The sequence below is a fragment of the Phaethon aethereus genome, assembly GCF_964289735.1.
Source record: "Phaethon aethereus genome assembly, chromosome: 4".
Taxonomy (NCBI): Eukaryota; Metazoa; Chordata; class Aves; order Phaethontiformes; family Phaethontidae; genus Phaethon; species Phaethon aethereus.
Genome location: NC_138578.1, coordinates 19598851 through 19619117, shown reverse-complemented (window position 1 = coordinate 19619117; position 20267 = coordinate 19598851). Strand labels below are relative to the sequence as shown.

The 20267-nt window shown below is 39.9% G+C and overlaps 1 protein-coding gene across 4 annotated transcripts in view; it reads left to right on the top strand.

The window, feature by feature from the left end:
- The window catches only part of MAPK10 (mitogen-activated protein kinase 10), a gene marked incomplete at both ends in the record, with an annotated part of 82550 nt that overhangs the window by 44070 nt on the left and 18213 nt on the right, over positions 1–20267 (top strand). For 2 of the 4 annotated variants that reach the window (XM_081998953.1, XM_081998954.1), the window contains 2 exons: positions 14747–14929; positions 17116–17240. In XM_081998953.1, coding sequence (XP_081855079.1) covers positions 14747–14929; positions 17116–17240 — 308 coding nt within the window. Of the gene's footprint in view, positions 1–7773; positions 7846–14746; positions 14930–17115; positions 17241–20267 lie in introns of all 4 variants that reach the window. The other 2 variants (XM_081998955.1, XM_081998956.1) reach the window with 2 other exon arrangements.

Genomic DNA, 20267 nt, shown 5'->3' with positions numbered 1-20267 from the left:
ATAGATGTAAGTTAGGCATTTTCCAAGAAAATGTGTATGTTTCTTAATTTTAGTAAAATGCTCTCTGAACACGTTAACTGCTATTTTCTTTAGCAAAAAGCCAAACAGTACTTGAAAATGATTGCTCTGTGAATATTGCTGAGGTATTTAATCTAATTGACCTAGTAGGACACTTGAGATACAGCAGGGCTAGAGGATTGGTCCATTCAAGCGCTGTCAGTTTGCAACGAGGCGCCCAGTTTTCAGAAAAATAAGGGGTCACTCCAGCCTCCTGGAGAGGAGCGGGTAGAAACTGCATAGCAGAGACCTTTGTTCCTCACCTAAAGCAGACATTGCAAAAAACTGTCAGGGGGACTTCTTTGTCAGCAGTTAGACTCTCATGAGAAGAAATCCATCTTTTGATTGATTTCCAGATGGATTTACAGACCAAAATATTCCTGGCAAGTTCTGGTAGCTTTTGTAGTCCGCTTCCGAGCTGCTCGCTCAGTGTGTCTTCGATGCTTATTCCACTCTTACTTAAATCAGAAAGAGTGTGAGCAACTGAAAACTGCCCAAACTCTTGGATGCCACCGAAAATATGTTGGGAAAACTCCAGGACTTTCCCCAGTGCTGTGTTCAGCTCTACCTAATAATGTCTTCAAAATCTCATAAGATTTCAATTTAAGGATTGGAAATGTCTTTCTGTGTATTTTTTTTTTTAAGAGAAGGGAAAACTTAAAATGGTCTGAATGCTTTCAAGTGAGATAGGCTTATTAAGATCTGAGCTGCTGAGGTCACAGCGATGTCCCGCAGGCACACATGACTTAGTGGGGAAACAAAGCAATCAAAGAGCATTTCAGTACTGAGGAGGTAAAGGATGGTACTCTGGCAAGTTCATGTGTGAGTCCCTCAGAAGATCAAAGCAGAAACAGTGACTTAGTCATAGAAATATGTTCTGATATCAGCCAAGTGTCTTAAGTTGTGCTAGGCCTGGATTACAGTGGTGAATATGGAAGGCAGAATTCCTACTGCAAATAGCTTAGAGTCCAAGACAGCCAAAAGAGAAAATACCATTATGATAGACGGGGGAAAAAATCCAAACTTATTCTATGTAGCCATGAACATCCAAAATGGGTGAAGTCAGCATTAACAGATGAAGTTAATGTTTTCTGTAGCCAGATTTTCAAAAATGCCTTTGTCTGCCAGCTGTCTTTGAGAGTGGTGGGATTAAGAGATGCTCTCTGACATCTGACAGAGTATCCTATTGTATTTTCCCAGGAATTTATATGGAAAAAAAATTTGAATCAAGAAAGTCTTTTAGGAAAAGAGGTTGCCTTGCCACCTCTCATTAGCAGAATTTGTCTTTGCATTTAAAATATGATCTGCATTTATTACTGGGTATAGTCTTAGTATTTTGAGTGCATGTTGAGGGTTTTCTTAAACTGTGGTATAATAAAACATCTGCGCTTTTGTTTAGTGCAGTCCATTGTTTTTCATGTTCCCAGTAGTATTTTCTTAAGACTTGTTTTGTCTTTTAAAAAAACAAAATCAAAACCAACAATTAGCATCAGGATTATTTAAAAGAGATTATTAAAAATGGCTGGCCTGGATCTCCAGGTTGCATCAGCTGGTATGTGTTAGCCTGCTACTTAAGTGTCTGTTAGCTATGATGGCACTGATGGCTAAGTTTGGATTTTGTTCAGCTGGATGATTCCTACCTGGGTGTATGGTATTTGGCTTTGGACTCTGGATTTTTCTGAGAATATAGCAAGAGTTTGAATTATGATGATTTTATTGGGGGAAGTTTGCTCATGTAGGACAAGGTCTGTCTCAAAGAGACTTCAGTATATCCGTGAATATGATTTGGCTGTTGTATTCTTCTCTTTCTTTTTTAATTCAGATACCTATACTCCAGCAGTTTATAGTACAATTTGTACCTAGCATGAGAGCCCCATGCTGTCTGTGATCTGCCTGGCCTTCAGAGTGGATCCCAGCTGCTACAATGAAGAGGATCCATTGCTCATTTCCCAACACTCAGATTGAAGTGTTGTATTGTGTAAAGTGTTGTAGTGAGTATTAAAATACTCACTTAAAGATTTTCAGTATGGATCTGAACATGCAGTTTCAAAAATAGCCAAGTGTTGAGGAGTAGATATGTGCTACACCTCATATGTGCTGCCTCATATGAATTTCAGCTGAGGCAGGTTGGTTGTCTTTTCAGGCACTTGTGAAAATTGGATGTCTTTTTTTTCTTTCTTTCTTTTCTATTCTATTCATCAGCTTTTGCTTGATGGCAGCTGTACTAATTTGAGCTGAGTTTCACTGGTACAGCTGAGCAGAGGATTTAGAACTTGTAGACAAAACAGATAGTACTGAAGTGTCTTTTGTCAAGAGCATGTAGGTATTTGGTCAGGATCAAAGTAGTGGACTGGAACACACTCAAAATCATGTATCATTTAGCAGATACGAAAATATACAAGTACACTTAAATGATATGCTAATCTGTATCGTAGCAGGAGAAGACTACCTGTGTGATTCCTGCTGGAAGAGGTAAAATGAGTGTACCTGAATACTGTTTGAGACCTGGGAAGAGATATTTCAAAGTCAAAATTTAAATTAAGCTAAAAAGAGGGTCTGAAGCTAGCAACTGCAGGATCTGCAAAACATGTTTTAAATGTTACTGTCTGTTAGATGCAGTGTAGTGCGTTTCACATTCCTTGGCAAGATGTTCTGTAGGTCTCTCTTACTGCGAAGATTTTTTTTTTATATAGTTATATTCAAAATAAAATAGACAGGGAAGGGCATGAGTCATTCCTTGTGCCTCCACTCATTCTTGAGCTTGCATCTCAAGATTCCCATGGCCTTTTCTTAATATACATGTTTCTCTTAATATCCTGTGACATCCCTTCCTGTCCCTCTGCAAGCTCTGCTGTTCTGAAAGGGACAGTGGAGCACGAGTTCCCAAGTCAAAACAATAGTTTTTCAGCACTTTCTTGGCACTGCAACTGAAGAGCCAACCTCTGAGGAAGAGCACAGATTTGGATGTGATTTGTACCTCCTCCTGCATTTTCCAGGTGGGCCAGGCTCTGGCACCTGCCTGTCTACTGCAGATCAATTCTGTCTATGCCAAATGAAGGTGAGCATCTGCTAGTCTGAATCCCATAGACTGATGGCTCAGCTGTGTCATAAGCAAGCGTGATGCATATTGGTTTGGATCTTGCAGAAAGTTTAAAAAAAACCAAGGAGATAAATTCATACATTGGTTTGAAGCACCACACTTGTAAAATTGTGGCAACTCCCTTTTTGTTCCATCTAGAATCTGCCAGGAGAGTAGCTGTACTCTGCAGAGTTTTGCAGCTTCAGTTGCCGATAGTAAATTAGAAGTCAATAATGCAATATTCAAACACTTTGGAATCCTATTACTGTTACTGGGAAATATTAAGGTTTTAATAACATCGTGTGGAAAGTAGTGTTTCAAATCAGAAAGGAAAGACTTTCTCAGGAGTCTTAACGGATTGAGCTGATACTGTGCTGAGCACCTGTTAAAACATGTTGAAATCCGTGCATATAAGAAATACAAGCATGAAGGAAAGGTTTTTGGCATCTCAGCAAGGTCCTGAGACTGCAATGTTGCAGAACTGGGAGTTTGCCATGATTTAGAAAGAATTGAAGGAGGGAGGGTTTGGTTGGTTTGGGAGGCTTTTAACCTTCTTCAAGTGTTTGAGCCATCTTCACAATTGTCATTAGGAGCGCTGCGCATCACAAACTTCCCTTGGCATTGGCAGTCTGAAGCCTTTGTAGCTGTGCTATCTGGAGCTTGTGAAAAAAGGCAGCTTTACCCGTGTATTACCAAGTATTTTGATAAACCATGTCCTTTTTTTATTGCAGAGAAATAACAGAAAACCCTGTAAAGACAAGGTACAGTGTCCAATACAGATTGCTGTATTTTCCTTTCTGAAAATTCCCGTAATGGCCTAGAAGTGGTTCCTCAGAGCAAACCTCAGTGCAGATCTGCAGGAGCACTCAACAACAGAGATGGAGATAAAGGGAGGTCCTACCCAGCAAGGTGTCTTTCCATTTTAGGAGGATTTGGAGAGAGAGGCTCGCTGTGTTATGACGGGCATGCTCAGTTGCCTTGAAATTTTACTAGAGTTTGCACCTCCAGCCTTTGGGAAACAACATTGTGTGCTAAATATTTTGGCCTACAGTTACACAAATAAAAACAGGTATCATGTTTTGCTTCATAAATGTGTCTATCGTAGTCTTCCCAAGTCAGTTTTGAGGACTCGATCATCTCTTTTCAGCTTGCAGAGGGGTGATTTCTGCATCGCTAAAACAGGAGCTGTTACAAACACTAGTGTTGGGCATTCTCACGAGTGCTCTGGGCAGAAAGAGAAAGTGTGAACTAGCCCATGAGGTTGGGAGAGATAGCAAAGCACATTCAGCTGTGCCTGCATCTCTGGTCTCCAGGGTTTCCCATGGCATGTATTTCATGAATTTTAATTTGAATGTCATGATTTTCATTGTATTAAAACTGGAGCTTACTAAGTGCAGGTCTGAAGAGCCACCTCAGTGGGAGTTTTAGCAAGGGCAGTTGCAGATTTTCCATATGGGCTCTCTTTCACTGTGTTTTGTCAAGTCCCAGAGAACCTGCAGTTTGGCAGGAGTAGAATGCGGGGCCATTACAAAGGAATGAGGAAGGAAATGAGCTGTGGTGTCTTCCGTATCAGAGTGACACCCATGCTTTTTCCAATTCATTGAGCATAACAGGGGCGGCCTTCTGCAGAAACAGAAAAGGAAATTGCACCCACAGCCAAGTTACAAGGGAGGTGTCCATGGAAGGTTAACTTGGATCCTTTCCATATAGAAATATCTTTGGCTAGTTCTACAATTCTTCTGCATGTTTGCTGAAGGGAATCTGATACCTGGAAGGACGAGCAAGCACTCATTTGGGTCAGGAAGTACGTGAGACTAAAGCACAAAGAGGAATAGATGTCTTATTAACGTTCTTCCGTCCCAGCTCTCCCTTCTCTCCTGACCGTGTCTTCTGGTCATCTTCCCTGTGAAGGCCATGTCAGCAGCCAGACCAGACTGCTTCTCCAGGACACAGGAAGGTTTGCGGGGTGGGAGGCATGCATGTGTGACAACAGAGCAACTCTTGTTCAGCCTCCCCAAATTCTATTCAAGCCCCCAGGTCGATTTTGGGAGGCTCCTGTGGAGGACAGCATCATTGCCCAAATGTTTTGCAAGACAGCCCTGACACAATCACTGGAGAGGGTATTTCTCAACTGTTTGGCATGGAATCAGAACCAGGGGGTGGCCCAGAAGTTAAGATTTGCTGCATGAGCGAAATATTTCCTTTGTTGAGGAAAACACTTGCATGGGGTTTGTGGTGGGCATTTATTCAAGGTGACTCTGCCAGGGAGACATGTGGTGTCCTTGGAAAACTTACTGGTATTTTGAAGTATGTGTAGACCTCAAGAATGCATTTCAGAGCACCTCTGTGCAATAATCTGGTTTGTAGAGATTTTGAACAAATTAAAAATCCCCTACTCTTAGTAATCCAGGACATGGGTATTCTAATGGAGAGGGGGCTTCTCATCAGGGGCTACCCAAATCTCAGCAATTTCACTTCAGAGAGACGTGAAGAGTTGTAGGTTTAATTCCTTAACACTGTCTCATGTGATCCTGAAACATCAAGTTGGTAAACTGAAGTTTTACCTAGAGTCATGCAGTGGTCTCTGGGACTATATGACTATATGACTATTTGATTAAAGCTTAGGGATATTCCACGTATTGGTGGAGCATTGCCAGTCTTTGTCAATATCTTGCATTTGGAAAAAATCTTAATGTAAATGTAAATTTTCAGTGCTTTGGAGTTGAGTGCAAATGTTTAGAGATTGTGGCTTGTTTTTCTGATGCTTGTACAACTGAAATTACTTAGACTACGTCTGTGTGGGTTGATGTTGGACTAAATGAAAGTGTGGATTGATACTGGCCTAAATGAAATTGAGGATGGAGGCTTAGGTCTCTGTACTGCAGTCCCTTACGGAGCTTTGCACAAGTCTCAGTGCCTTAACTGGGGCTTCTGACAGCTGCTGTATATGCTGAAACTCCTAACCTCCAACTAACTGCTTTTCTTAAACACACAGTGAAGCTCTGGGTTCCAATTTGACTTATTTCTAACTGGCTCAGGAGAGGAAAAAGAGGCAGCACTCAAGAAGGCTGACAAAACTGTCAGGTTTTTTTTCTCTTTCGACATTGGTTATATTTAGATGTTCATCTTTGCTTCTTCTGATTCGGAAATTTTCAAAGAGCTTCCTTCCCAAAACCTCAGGAGTAGAGGAGAATAATCTCTGCTTTACACAGTTTACCGTTTAGTACGTCACTAGTTCAACTTTTCTGTGTGTGCTGTTGAGCACAGCACAGAGCAGTAATGTCAGAAGGCAGCCTCTGAAAATAAAAAGGAATTAATAACAGATGAACAAACAACTTGCTTGCTCTATCTTTTCCTGATATTTTGCATGCCATTTAGCTTGTGATGAAAGCAGCAATAATTTGCATCTCTAGATTTGCTTATTGCTTCCAAACAAGTAGCCTTTTATTTCTTTATTTCTTTATTGATTTTTTTTATTGTGTAGTGATGAAGCTTTTCATATGCTAAATAAAGCAACAGGGAACCTTAGACCCAGGCATGTAAAGATTTCCACAGACAGGACATTTGCCTTGAAAGTCAAATCCACTTTAAACTGTTGCTCAATATGAAATTATAAGAGTAAATTCAACCAAGCAGCATGACGCTTTCATTTTTTTCCCACAGTTTCTGGCCCTGAGAGACCAGTCTGTCCCTTTTCTGGCTTCCATGCCCTATGACTTATCATAGAGCAAGGACAGCAGAGGTAATGTGGTTTCATGGTATTGGTATGGGGAAAAGCGCCGCCTTAATCCCATCCTGGATATAAGGAGTCTGATTTTCATCTCATGTTCTAGCGTAAATTGCGGTTAGCTTTGTTTGACCCAGCTGCACTGCTCTTCTCTGAACAAGGTAAATAGTGCCCCGCTTTGCTCTGAATTTCAATGCAGAAGGTACAGCTTAGTGCTGCTGTGTCTCAACTGTCACAATCTTGTAAGACTCTCAAGACCTCTATTGTGGACTGCTGGCTTCACTGAGGTTCAATGGAAGTAAGCCAACAGGCTCTGAAGCAAGCATTATTGGAGTCGGATGATCTCAACAAATTCTATTCGTACCCCTGAATAAGAGGTGGATATGTCTTCACAAGGACCCAAGTCCCTTTTGTGGCTTCTGGCAGTTCAGCCTGTGAAAATATGCATCGATCTCTGGTAACTGAAAGGATGAAGGAAAAGCAATTTGCATATCCTCACTGAATACAGACACAAGCATTCATTTGCAATACAAAGTGGTATAAACCTAGGTAATGAATGCAAATGAAAACTTAAAAAAGACAAAATTAGTTGGTAAATTTTAATTACGAAGTTGTATTGTGACACAGTAGCCAGCCGTGGGTCTCACTTGGTTTTCTGTATTTAATAGTATTATCTTTCATCCACACTGGGGTAAAGAAAACTGTTGGAGTCGATTTTTCTCAGACCTGCTATGTTGTCATGAAACTTGTACCCTCAAGCAGAAAAGCATCTGCAGAGACTGAAAGGCAGGTCTGTGTCTGCGGTGCGGGCTGCAGGCTCTGTGCTATAGCATGATTAGATAAGTCTTCTCATTTATTTGTTGTTCTGTTCCTGTTTCCTTGTTTACCTTCATTTCATTTTTGTTTTCAGTTGACATGTGGTCAGTAGGGTGCATCATGGGAGAAATGATTAAAGGTGCTGTGTTGTTTCCTGGCACTGATCGTATCCTTCCTAGCAGCCGTCTTGGCCTCAGTAGGTACTGCCAACCCTTTCCCCTCCAGCCCCTTCCCACTGGACTAGTGCTGACATACATTTGTACTGTACCGAAAGGGCTGGGTTAAGTCCCACTGCAAAATCCTTGCAAACCAAAATGTCAATAAACCATTAGCGCCTCTCAGTAAAAGCCTTAGGTGGAAACCGCAGCGAGTATAGCGTAAGGAGATGGAAAACAACGTCCTACGTGGTTTATCAGAATCACTTTCTGTAGCCAGTGACCACTTGGTTTTAGTTTTGTTGTTATCAATGTCTCTTTATGAATTTGGGTTGGGGTGGGCGTGTTTCATAAATGACAGGGTTTTTTAAGTTCAGGTTGTAGCATGGTAGGCACAAGTCCCTGTTTACCTCACGATGGTGCCTAAGAGGTTCTGTATTTTAGAAAGAAGGTATGATTAACTCAGGCTAATTAATTAACTAATTAATTAATTAACTCAGGTTAATTAATTTCAGAAAGGCGTATTTCTTTGCTTGTTTGCTCTGCAATTGGAATTGAAGTAGGAAAGTAGGAAATGGCTTCAGACTGGGGACAGCTACTGCTTCCCAAGACTAAAATTATCACTTAACTTTGTAGCAATTTGATGACTCAGAAGGCTGGGAATTTCCTTGGAAACTGGTGTAGTAGACTTCAGTCTGTCATCCTTTATTTAAGTACATGTAGCTACTATGTGAAAGCAGAATGTATTTTTGACATCAACAAGAAGTGATTTATAGATAAATGCATTACATCAGTGGACAAGCTGTCCAAGCAGACTAGGTATATGTGCATTTTCCTTAGAGACCATTCTGCATTCAGGACTGAAGCAGCCATAATTGTTACTTTATTTGATGCTGTATTAAAGCTTTGATATATACTCTATTAATTATCAGACTGTGAAAGTGGTTTCTTCTTGTGCACAATAGCAACTGAGCTCCATGCATGCTTGATCTGAGTCCAGTGATTCATGGTCTGTGGGATTACACAATGAAAAATGGAGATCACCTGTCTACAAGTTTTCTTTCTAATTTGAACTCTGTACTTAGATGACAGAGGCGTTTCCAGGCATTATTAATTTTTCTGTAGCTTTCTCTGATGTGTGTGTGTACACTTATGTATATATGTGTGTGTGTGTATACATACTTACTAATCCAGTTTAGCACTTCACTTTTGCCCTCATTCATATTTTAAAGGGCTCAATGTTTTGATTAAAATGTGGAAAAAGTAATATCTGAAGACTATTAAGGAAATGAAAGTAGGCAATGATATTAGTATTTTCACAGCCTTGTCTGGTAAGATTCTGATTTGTGTTTTGTCCAAAAAGTTGGATGAGTATTTGTGTACTGAAATGAATGCTAAAATTCCCAGGCGTTTTCATATATCTGGAGCACATATCACCTGCATATGTGAAAGTAAACCTTTCTCTTCTATGTGTTAATGTAAGTCATTAGCAGCTATATGTGCTCCATGAAGATTTTGGCCCAGGCTGGGCTTGTGTTTTCTGTCAATGTGGAGTGAGAAATTTAAGTTTGGGGGTTACCATAGTTCAATGTTGTAGTTGGAACTGGTTTTATGTTAATAGACTTACGTTTTGTAAGATACCATTTCAAGAAATCCCCAAGTAAGTACAAAAAGAATTGAACATGTCTTATATAGCGCCTCAAAAACTGGTTTGTTTGGCGCAGCTGCATACTTGTTAAAAAGAAATCGCACAAAGCCTCTATAATTAAACCATTGTGTGCTGTTTATTATTGCAATAACCCCACAGAAATTGGCATTACCAGCTGCTGATTTGTTTGGGATTGTTCTGTAACTGAGTTCACGTTCTTCATTTGTATTTATAATACATTGCTAAATTTGCGCTGTGTTCTATGTACCGCTCTGCTTTTCTTCTGCTGTTCCATGAATGTCTATTCTGTGAACAGAGAATGATGCCGTTGCCTTCTTTCAGGCCGCTGAGCACCCCACCTCAAAGCCACCTCTTCTCCAAATCCATCCCCCCCACCTCTCCCCTGCTGCTGAGGGGCTGCTGGCAGGGTTCGGCACTCTTTGCTCCTGTGCCCGTCTGGGCAGCTGAAAACCAGTCAGAAGGTTGCAAGGGCAGACCCAGCCTGCTGGGACTCATGGCCTCGTGGCACCATCTGCCTTAAATCTGCACAGAAAGTGTTTAGAGTTTCTGTAAAAAAGACGCTTTCTTCAGACATGTGATGGAGTTGGGCAGCTGTATAATTCCCTCAGCAGGGACCATGAGCCCTAAGAGCTTGAGGGCAGCATACTTAAGGATGTATTTAAGTGTAGAAGGAGCAAGAGTAATTAGAAACCTGTTTCTTAATAAAAAAAAAAAAACAAAAAAAACCCACAACTTCCTCTTTGACATAAAACGGGTGTAAAACGGATTAAGACTAGCAGTGTACCAGAATTTATCAGCAATTTTTTCTTCACAGGCAGTGCTTCATTTCACAACCTGAATGAAGAGTATTTAATACTAATTTGTGTCAATTTTTATGCATAAGTAACTGTGAAAAGCAGTTTTGAAATGGAAAGGTTGAATATTCATGAGAAATGCACTGTCAGTCATATATTTGGCTGCAAAATTTACTGTTTGCCATTTTCCAGTGATTAAGGAGTGTAGGTCATTTGATATTGTTTCTGTTTACAGAACCAAATGGTCTGTTCAGCTAACTGAAACAATTTCTATAGCAAAATAGAGCCATCTTACATGGTCGTGGAAAATTCATAGGCAGAAAAATGGGAAATGCCTTTGAGTACATGTGGAGTGGAGTGCTCAGCTAGTCTGCAGCTCTGCTCCGCTCCTGATCCATTTGAATTCACTGACATGGCTTGGGTGGAGCTGAGAACAGAATCCACCTCTGTTCTTTTTTAAACACCAGTTGTGAGTTAATGCTTTGCAGTGCCCAAAATCCCCATGGTCTTTACTGATCCTTGAAAAGTTACTATTGCTCTATCATTTTTGGTGTATGCACGTGATGCAGTTAATTGTAAGCTAAAGCTTCTTTTTTTTTTTTTGAATGTTATATGAAACTTCTTTTCAAGGTTGACAGCAGTAGTTCTGCTTACAGAGAAACTATTCTCATGAAGCTTGGATGACTTGTACCTTGAGCAAGAAGAAAATGGCAACATGGTTTGTTGTGTTGCCTCAGGGGCTTTTTGGAACGGTGACCGTACCTGTGAACTGACTCTTGTTCCACGTGTTCTTCTCAAAATTTTATGAGGAAGACTGTTACTCTTTTTCTCACCACTGCATAAATGATATGAAGAAATTGAGAAAGTGCCTTAGTCCTCTGGTGAGCTGTGAAAGTGGTAGTTATACATGGATTTTTTTTTTTTTTTTTACACAGATGTATGTATTTTGGGCAGACAAGGAAGAAAGTGCCTTTAAATTCTGTAGTTGGGAATGCTTAGGAAGACAAGTATATATTCAGTAGAGAGATGTAAGGTTAGCGTGCTGTCAGCTTCTCTTAGTATAAATCACAGATGGCCATACAAGCTATTGCTTACAGAGCCTTGTTCTGCAACTGCAACCATGTTATGCATGTCGCAGAGATTGGAGTATAAGATTTTTATGCACAGCTTTACAGTTAATTTTCTAAAGATTTAATAATGCTAATGTTTGTCAGCCGCCTCCTAGGTTAGGTACGTGATCATCGTGCATCCAGCTGTATACGTTGCAAAGACGGAAGTAGATACTGCAGTGGTGAGGAGATGTCCACGAGGGAGATGGTAATACTTATCCAAGGGCAAGATTGCAATCCTATGCTGCAGCATCTGGGCTATCCACTAAGTACTGATTTGCTTGCCACTGTGTAAGCAAAGATGCTCAGCACCTGAATGAAGTGCCAGCAAAAAAAAATAGCAGTTGAAAATTTTAGTGAGGTTGTCATCATAGATATGCATCCAAAGGGTTAATGACAGCTACACAACCAACACTCCTATATCCTAACTTTCGAATGATCAGTAGTAATCTTTTTATTTATGTGCTACACGTTATTTTTATTATCACCACATATTCTACTATAGCATATAAATAGCAACTACAGTTCCTAAAGTTGCTAAAAATTTTCTGTTGCGGTCTAATTTTTACAAATGCCACATTCTTCTGAAAGCATTCACCTTGGCACAGAAAATGCTTTACACTTGCTGTCTTGTCAGATACTAGCATTTTCAATTTCTTTTGTTTTTTGTAAACTGTGTTGACATCAGTATGTAAATTATGGGACTGTGGAAAAAATATGTATCTGACACTGATGTCTCCCACAGTGAAGTTGGTTAGTCTGTTTTTTATTAACAAATGTATGTTTTAAAAAAGGTCCAATTTAAAAAAAAAAAAAAAAAAAGGAAATTAGTTGAGCTATCGACTCTACAGTTGGTGCGACAATTCGGTGTTGGGGAGGGAAACACAGAGCTGCTCATAGTAATTATTCTAATTTTGACGAGTTAGGAGCACCAAAAATTTGTACCCGAAGCAATGCAGTTAGTTTTCGCTGGTGGAACATGCACATTTAAGGAGGAAACTCTCGGAAAGGTGGTTGCCTTAAGATTTTGAGATTGAAAAGAGATGAACTTACCCTGTCTGTTATGAAGGAAGAGCTCCGTGTCCGTTTTGGTTTTGTTGTGCCCACCTTAACAAAAGCAAGATTTGACATGCCCTAGTCCTAACCATCTCCAGAAGAATCACGTTTAACCAGAAAGAGCAAATCCTGCTCCAGTGCAGTGTAGTGCAGTGCAAAGCTAGTGTAGATGTGCTGCTTGTGAAGCACACATTTTCTTCTTGGCGAAGAAGATTCGTATACTGGATTCCAGTATGCTGGGCAGGGAAGCGCTTTGAAACAAGTTCTGTATTTGGCCCTCCCTGTTTATCAAATGACCTTCACTCTGCACAGGGAATGCTTCCAAGTGATGCTTTTATCGCTTGGCTTTCTCACCCGCTTAGCTTCTCGTGGCACAACTAACAGCACCTTCATTTCTGTATGCTCTGTTCTTCTCTGCAAAGCATTTACACACTCTGTATTTTCAAGTTCCTCAGAACGACCTGCCTCTGAAATAGTCCAGCCAGCAAACAATGAGGTGTGCTCTCAAGTTTAAAATGTCAAAACGCTTTATTTTTCTCATAAAGTGTTTAATGATATATTCAGGCTACTCTTTGAGCGGCTATGGTCTTGGATAAGTTTCTTGTTATTGCGATTCTTTATTCTTCTGTTCAGAAAAATGTATTTTTCAAGGACAACACAAGATACGTACAACCTATGGAGTGTGTGTGTGGGAGGGGTTGTTCTACTTAAATTTACTGATTTAATTTAAAAAATGAAAGTTATTCAGAAAAATCTTTACAGACCACTACTATCTCTAGCAACCTTTTTCAGTTGAAATTAAAACCATTCAAAACACTGCTTCAGCATTCGTAAAGCATATGTTTAAATTATTTTCATTCCTTTAAATACTTTTGATTGAAGTGCTTTGATTAAAGCTGCAATTTTTAAATGGATTACTTGATTTTGTTCACATAAGGCAGTTCAGGTGAACCCGAATTAAGTCTGCCTTGAACTTTCAAGGTATGTGATATTAAGTTTCCATTTCCTTAAACTAAAATGCTTTTAAGAAAATCTGAAATTGCGACTGCACCAAAGAGCTGGTTTTTGCCTATTTTTTTTTTTTTCTTCATTCTGTGGACCTGATTTCTCTCCTAGATTGTGAGGAACTGTCTTTAGTATTTGGGAAACTTCTCTACACTTATGACACTCATAACAACAATAACTTAGAAGAATAATTAAAAAAATATACCTCTGTGCTGAAATGCTTTGAATGTTCGTCTTTTAAAAGCTTTTTGGTTCCAGTATGTTCTTAACAAAACTCCCTTCATCACATTTCTTAACATCAGAGCACCCATGGCTGCATGTACTCTTCCTTTTTTTTCTTTTATGTTGTCATCAGATTCTTAGCACTGTGAATGAGACAGTGTGATGTAGAGATGGTACTGATTTTGTAGACATTTGCTTAATCTTTTTTTTTTTTTTTGGCACAATAAGGCTTCTTCTGGTCATGGCTGGAAGAGCTACGTAACACCTATCAGACGCCTAATTGTTATCTCAAAAAAACCTTCAGAAATCACCACCAAAACAAATTGCCTGTAATAATGATTTCTTTTTAAGCATGGGAGCCTGTTTCTTATTAGTCAGTAACAGTTTAGCAAGGCAGCCGTCACATTTGCAGCTAGAGACATCCGTCTATACCCGAGGCATTATTTGCCTATAGAAAATGCGTGCCAGTGCGTTCTGATAAGACCAAACAGATTGCTTTTGAGGCGTTGCTGGCTGGGTGATTGTAGCAAAATCAGCACCAATAAAGTTATTGGAGAGACTAAAGGTACAAGCGCGATGCAGATGAGCCGAAGGTGACTCCTGTCCCCAGCAGAAGTCCTTCGAGCCAGCTGGGCCTCATGCTCCACGGGCTGCATGGAGAGGGCAGGTGAAGGCGCCTTCGTCCCTGCTGTGCCCGCGTAGCTGAGGTGGCATAGAGGAAACTACCTACCTGTAAAAAAAAGGGAGTCCAAGCCATTGGACTGCAAGTTAAAAATAAAAGTGGTAACGAATGTTGACCCAAAGAGAAGAAGCTGTGTGTTTTCCCATGGTGGTTTTAGGATTGCACAATGCCCTCAAGTAAAGCTTAGATGTGAGAGAGTTTTGCCCTCCCAGCCTGTAGGACCTGGAGGCGTAATGATGAAAAAAGATAGTGACTGTAAAGATGTTATGAAGGGAGATAAACACCTCTGAGGATTCCCGTAGAACACTCAAACAAAAGTGTCAGGAGACTACACTGGGATTTGTGTTTTTGTTTTCCTTAACTACTGACGTTCAGATATTGATCAGTGGAATAAAGTTATTGAGCAGCTGGGAACACCCTGTCCAGAATTCATGAAGAAGCTGCAGCCTACGGTACGGAACTATGTTGAGAACAGACCCAAGTACGCTGGCCTCACTTTCCCCAAACTTTTTCCAGACTCTCTCTTCCCAGCTGACTCGGAACACAACAAACTCAAAGGTATGTCTGACACAGGGACATGGTTCACATGTCAACAGCTACAATGCAATGAAAGGTTTTTTTCAATTTTTCTTCTCTCGAGTTGCACTCCTTTTTAATGCAGCTAGTTGCAGAGGTGAATGACTGCATGGGTTTTGTTCAGCTGAGAGGCAGCTTTTGGAAATGATTTTTGGAGACCCTGGTGCTTGGGCAGCCAAGGGAACATACATTATCACTGATGTATTGAGCATATCCCCATGTTCTCTGTGATGTTTCTGTACCATGAGGAACTGAGGTGTTCTTTTACTTTTATTCTTAATCCTGTAACACAAAGAAACAGTAGAACTTCCATCAGAAGATCTCGGCGCTTGCACTGTTTTGTTTTAGGTGAAAAACACCAGTTGAGCGAGATGCCTGCCTCATAGCTCTACCTTTACTAGACAATAGAAAGATATTAGCAACGTCAGCCAAAACGGTCTTGATGTAACTGCGGTTTAATATCTGCTATGGGTGGATTTCTTCTTTTGAAAAATGCTGTGAGTCGGTTTGGATATGTGAAGTAGAGCGCTAACTTAATTTCAGTGTGGCTAGATATACCCCTGTAAAATATCAGTTGCAATGATTTTAATCATATATCGAAATCTTGTTTTACTTGAACAGGACATTGACTTTTCAATTGGAAAGAGTGATTAATGTGTGTTTAGTATAGACAGGATTTCTTGCCACAGCTCTCGAATCCCTGGAAGCTAGTCCTGTGTACCAGTTCTGCACCACTTAAGTACCTGGGGATGCTTAATACAGTGGCACATAATGGTTTTAAACTGCTTGCAATTTGCATCTCATTACATTACCCAGAATACTCTCCCAGTTAAGAACTGTTTCATAGCAAGGCTGCTGTCTCAGCTGTGGGAGCAAAGTGAAAGGTCTGAGCAGATGCTTTTAGATACAGGGAATTTTAAACTCCTACTACAATAAAATTGGATAATGGGATTTTCTCAGGTTTGGAGTTAATGTACAGAAATGACTGTAAAACAGTGCTGTTATCTTTTGGATACAGGAAGCACATGCATTTGAGCGTACTGAATGCCAGTTTTTAAGATATAGTCACAGAACAAAAACCAGTGCATTAAAAAAAATCTGCTTGTGCATCACAGTATCATCCCAAGCCCAGCCTAAATATTTCACCATAATGTAATGTTAATGATTTAATTAGATATTACTTTTACTCATCCATGTCTGATGAGATACTTAATAATACTTTTGCAGTTATATCTCTTTACCTTCTTTTTCCTTTAATTTTCTTTTACATTTACACAGGAAATAATTTTGAGCATGGAAGAGCTTAGAACACCACATTGATAATAATACTAGAAATATATGTTGTTATATTTTTTTTTTTAAATGGGTTTAGATGGTATTTGTTACAAACTCTAAACAGTAAAAAACAATTTGGGTAATAGAAGGATGAATTTGTGGCCTGATAGGCACAATGGGCTGTATTATCAGGTAAAATAAATCAATGTTGCAACACAAACCTCAATGTATATATACATTGTGTATTTTTGTAGTGGAGGATGATGTGTCCCACTGATTTAAATTTTGTTATGTGGGACAAACAAGGCTGAAGAAGTTCCAAGGCACTTCCACACCATTATGTGCTGATCCCAGGCTACAGATTTGCCATTGCTTCTAATGGCATGCCCTAAGACAAGCCTTGTACCTATGCTTCACTAAAATATTTGATGCCTCTCGGCAAGCCAGGTGAAAAACTTTAAAACATACAGAAAAGTTTGATGTTTTTCTGAGCCACTGTAAGAGTACCTGTACGTTTCAGGCTTTGATTTAGTAATGCCATGATTTTAGACTTCATTGTGCAAGCTTTTGTTTTCTGATCCTGGCAATAATACAGATACCTCAAGCACATTTTTCTTGGCGCATTCAGCCCTCTATATGGAATCTGCATACAACATGTAAAATCTCACTGAAGCTGGTGAGGGGACTTACGCAGGTGTTGGCACCTTCCTAATGAATCCAACCCAAAATGATTACTGAAGAACTCTTGCTGTAGCAAGGCAAGGGGCGGAAGTACACACAAACAATTTCTAAAAGAACCGTGTCACTGTTACTTTCCTAACCCAATTAACCCTCCTCTGCAGGCAGAGATTATTTTGTACTAATGCTATGTTTATCTGATTTCATTGTTCTAGCCAGCCAAGCCAGGGACCTTTTATCAAAGATGCTAGTCATTGATCCGGCCAAGCGAATATCAGTAGACGAAGCCTTACAGCATCCATACATTAATGTCTGGTATGACCCAGCAGAAGTGGAGGCGGTAAGTGAGGCGTGACTCCTTACTTCAGACTGCTAAATGCAGATACGATTCATACATTCCTGCTGCTTTACAGCAGCCTGATAACGAGCATGTTATAAAGAAACAATGTTGTGACTGTGGTGGTCTTCGTATTTATGTGAAATGGGATCTATAGGGACAAGATATATCTGTCTGTTAGATTAACTGGTAATAGATGGGAGAAGCAAAAACACTTCAAGCATGTGAAGCCATTTTCTTTCTTTTCATTGTCTTCTAGACAACGGGAAGAAAGGATTTTGAACCCAGTAGCTCACCTGGTTTTTCTAGTTATAATCAGTCTGGCAAAAGATACTACCTTTCTCTCTAAACCTTTCCTTGTGGAAAACAGCAAGCATCACTTCTTATGTTTGTGTTCAAGGATATATGTGGAGAGGAGAATTAAACAAAATAATACAAAATCCTGAAGTCAGGATTCGGAAAAATCTTAGCAGGACAAATTTCTTAAAATGAAGCAGGGGCTTGTGTGTTTTCCTGGGCCACGGTCCAATGTTCAGTATCACGTACACTGTGTGCAAACAGATGGAATTTTTCTTATAATCCTGCCACGCTGTAGACACCTTTCTGTATACCTTGATGAGGCTGGTGTTAACAGGAATAAGTGCAATTTGCAGGCACTTCAATGACATGGTGTAATAGGTATAGGTATAAATTCAGAGATGTTTTCTGTAATAATATGTATAAAATGCATGAAAGCAGAGGTCAATATTTCAAGAGGTTTAGAAATCTTATTTAACCACCGCAGGAAACTAAGACCCTGAACCTTGCAAAATTAAGTCACTGCTGTTTAGCAATATGCTCCAATTCAGTGTGTGTTCTGGAAAGTGCCGCAAACTTCAAAAGTAAACAGAATGCACAAAACCCCATCAAATTTTACGCGCATAAGATTTTTGCAGAGTATGTTACTCAGGAGTGCTTTATAGGGGATGGTTCTGCTATCTAGAGAGCCTTTAGGTTTTGTGTCTTGTTTAGTTTTATTCAAGAATAAAGTTTATCACTTTGAAGCATAAACATTTGATACCCTGCAGTATTTTACCTCCTGGCATGTACGTTTTCATTTCACATCCCTCTTGAAGATCTCCCTCCATTGTCAGATACTTTTGCTGTGTTTCCATGCATCTCCTAACTCCATTTTATGGAACTACTCTGATGTCAGAACTCAGATTTGGGTCCCTCTTTAGATGTGCTTTGCCTGTGAATCTAAGCATGGAGAGCCACTTCTGATGCAGAACAGGAGGGGAATTTGGTACAGTGGATATTTCAATGTAATGATTTGCCCAATTTCCAAATGTATGCTCTTAGTTGTATTTCAGATTGAAGAGGAGGTTGAATTTTTGTCACAGTGAAGTTGCCTTTTTAGAAGGAAAAACTCGCCACACAGCGGATATTGAACCTTGTATTACTGTCCTCTCACGCAGAGAGAGATCAGGGGTGCGTCTATGGCTGGAGAGGCAATGATGTTTGATTGTACCATGAAGTCCTCACGTGATCTAGAGCAAACCACATCCTTTCTCTAGATTGTGACTGTAAAAAAAATAATAATTACTTGTTTTGTCTGCCAGGTGAATTACCTTGAATCTAAGGAGCCCACTAGCTCTCAAAAGCCTACAGTGGTTACATTCTAGTTCACTGAGGCATCAGTCTCTTGCACGCACCTCCTATCACCATAGATACCTGTACAAATGTGGTGCCACACACTATCAAATCACATTCCTTGCATTTTCACTGTTGGCTGCATTTCATTGCTCAGTAAATGACTACAGAAGGTGGAAAGAAATGGAAAACCGAACTCTGATTGCTCCCATAGCACCTCAAAGAACAGGGGACCTCCTGAGAGGAAGGAACAGAGCCTTTAAATGTTCAACTTCAAATACTCGATGTTGTCCCCAGTTATTTGTAGTTTGCATCTTTGTCTGAATTGCATTTTTTTAGATAACCCTCTGTTCTCTTCACCCACCTGGTTCTTTGCACAGTTATTGTGTCGTTAACATGAGCTGAACACCAGTGTCCCCAGCTGCTTTCTCTGTCTCTCTTAGCTTCAAAGTTTTCTCTTCCAAAATATGCTATATCTTGTCAATAATATACTATAGCATCATACTAATACTTTTGTCATGAGTACTTTGACAGTGAAGTGTTATTGAATTGCTTTGACACCAGTCACTCTATGGTACGGAGACCCATCTTTTCTTGGGATCCCAGCAGGTTAAAAACCAGGAAGGTTCAGGCTGTGTGCAGTGTAACCTAAATAGAAGAACATGGGATTAATAAATATTCATTGTATTTTGTCAGAGTGCTAGAAATTCTCAAAAGGATCTGGCTTCACTTAACAGCCATTATTTTTCCAATCTCATTTTCAGAGGGAAAGTTAAACTGGAGGACTTTCTTTTTGCATTTAACAGTTTATTAAATTCTAAATTTCCATCTATTCATGCTGACACACCTTTAGTGGCTAGCTGTGAATCATTTACTAATTATTTTCTGGAGAAAACTTAACTCAGTTGGATTTTCTTTGCCTTTTGATTCAACTGTTGATGTGCAGTCCATCTGTGCTTTTCATCAGCGTTATCTCGATGTTGGAATAAGTTTCTCATTCATGGGATATTGGTGGCTTTCTGTTCTTTCTCAAAAGAGTGTCTGGAGGTTCTGGGACTACTACTAACTGGCAGTGCCTCTACGAAGAGTACTTGTTGCGACACTGGAGAGAAAGTTTTACTTGTGCATCCGTGTTACAACGTGCCACTTGATATCTGATGGGCTATTAGTTCTTTATAAGACAGCAAGGTGCCTGTATGTGATAAATTTGGTAACATGAGTGATTTAGTGCTTCAAGCATGAAGTAACTTGTTTCCTCTTGGAAAAAGCTGTGTTGGTGTGCGCGACGGGCTGTGTCCATCTGTCTGTGACCTCAGACATGGACTAGGGGAACCTAGTGTAACATCCAGAATACCTTTTGGAGTGTCTGTTAACACTACACTGACATCTGATGTCTTA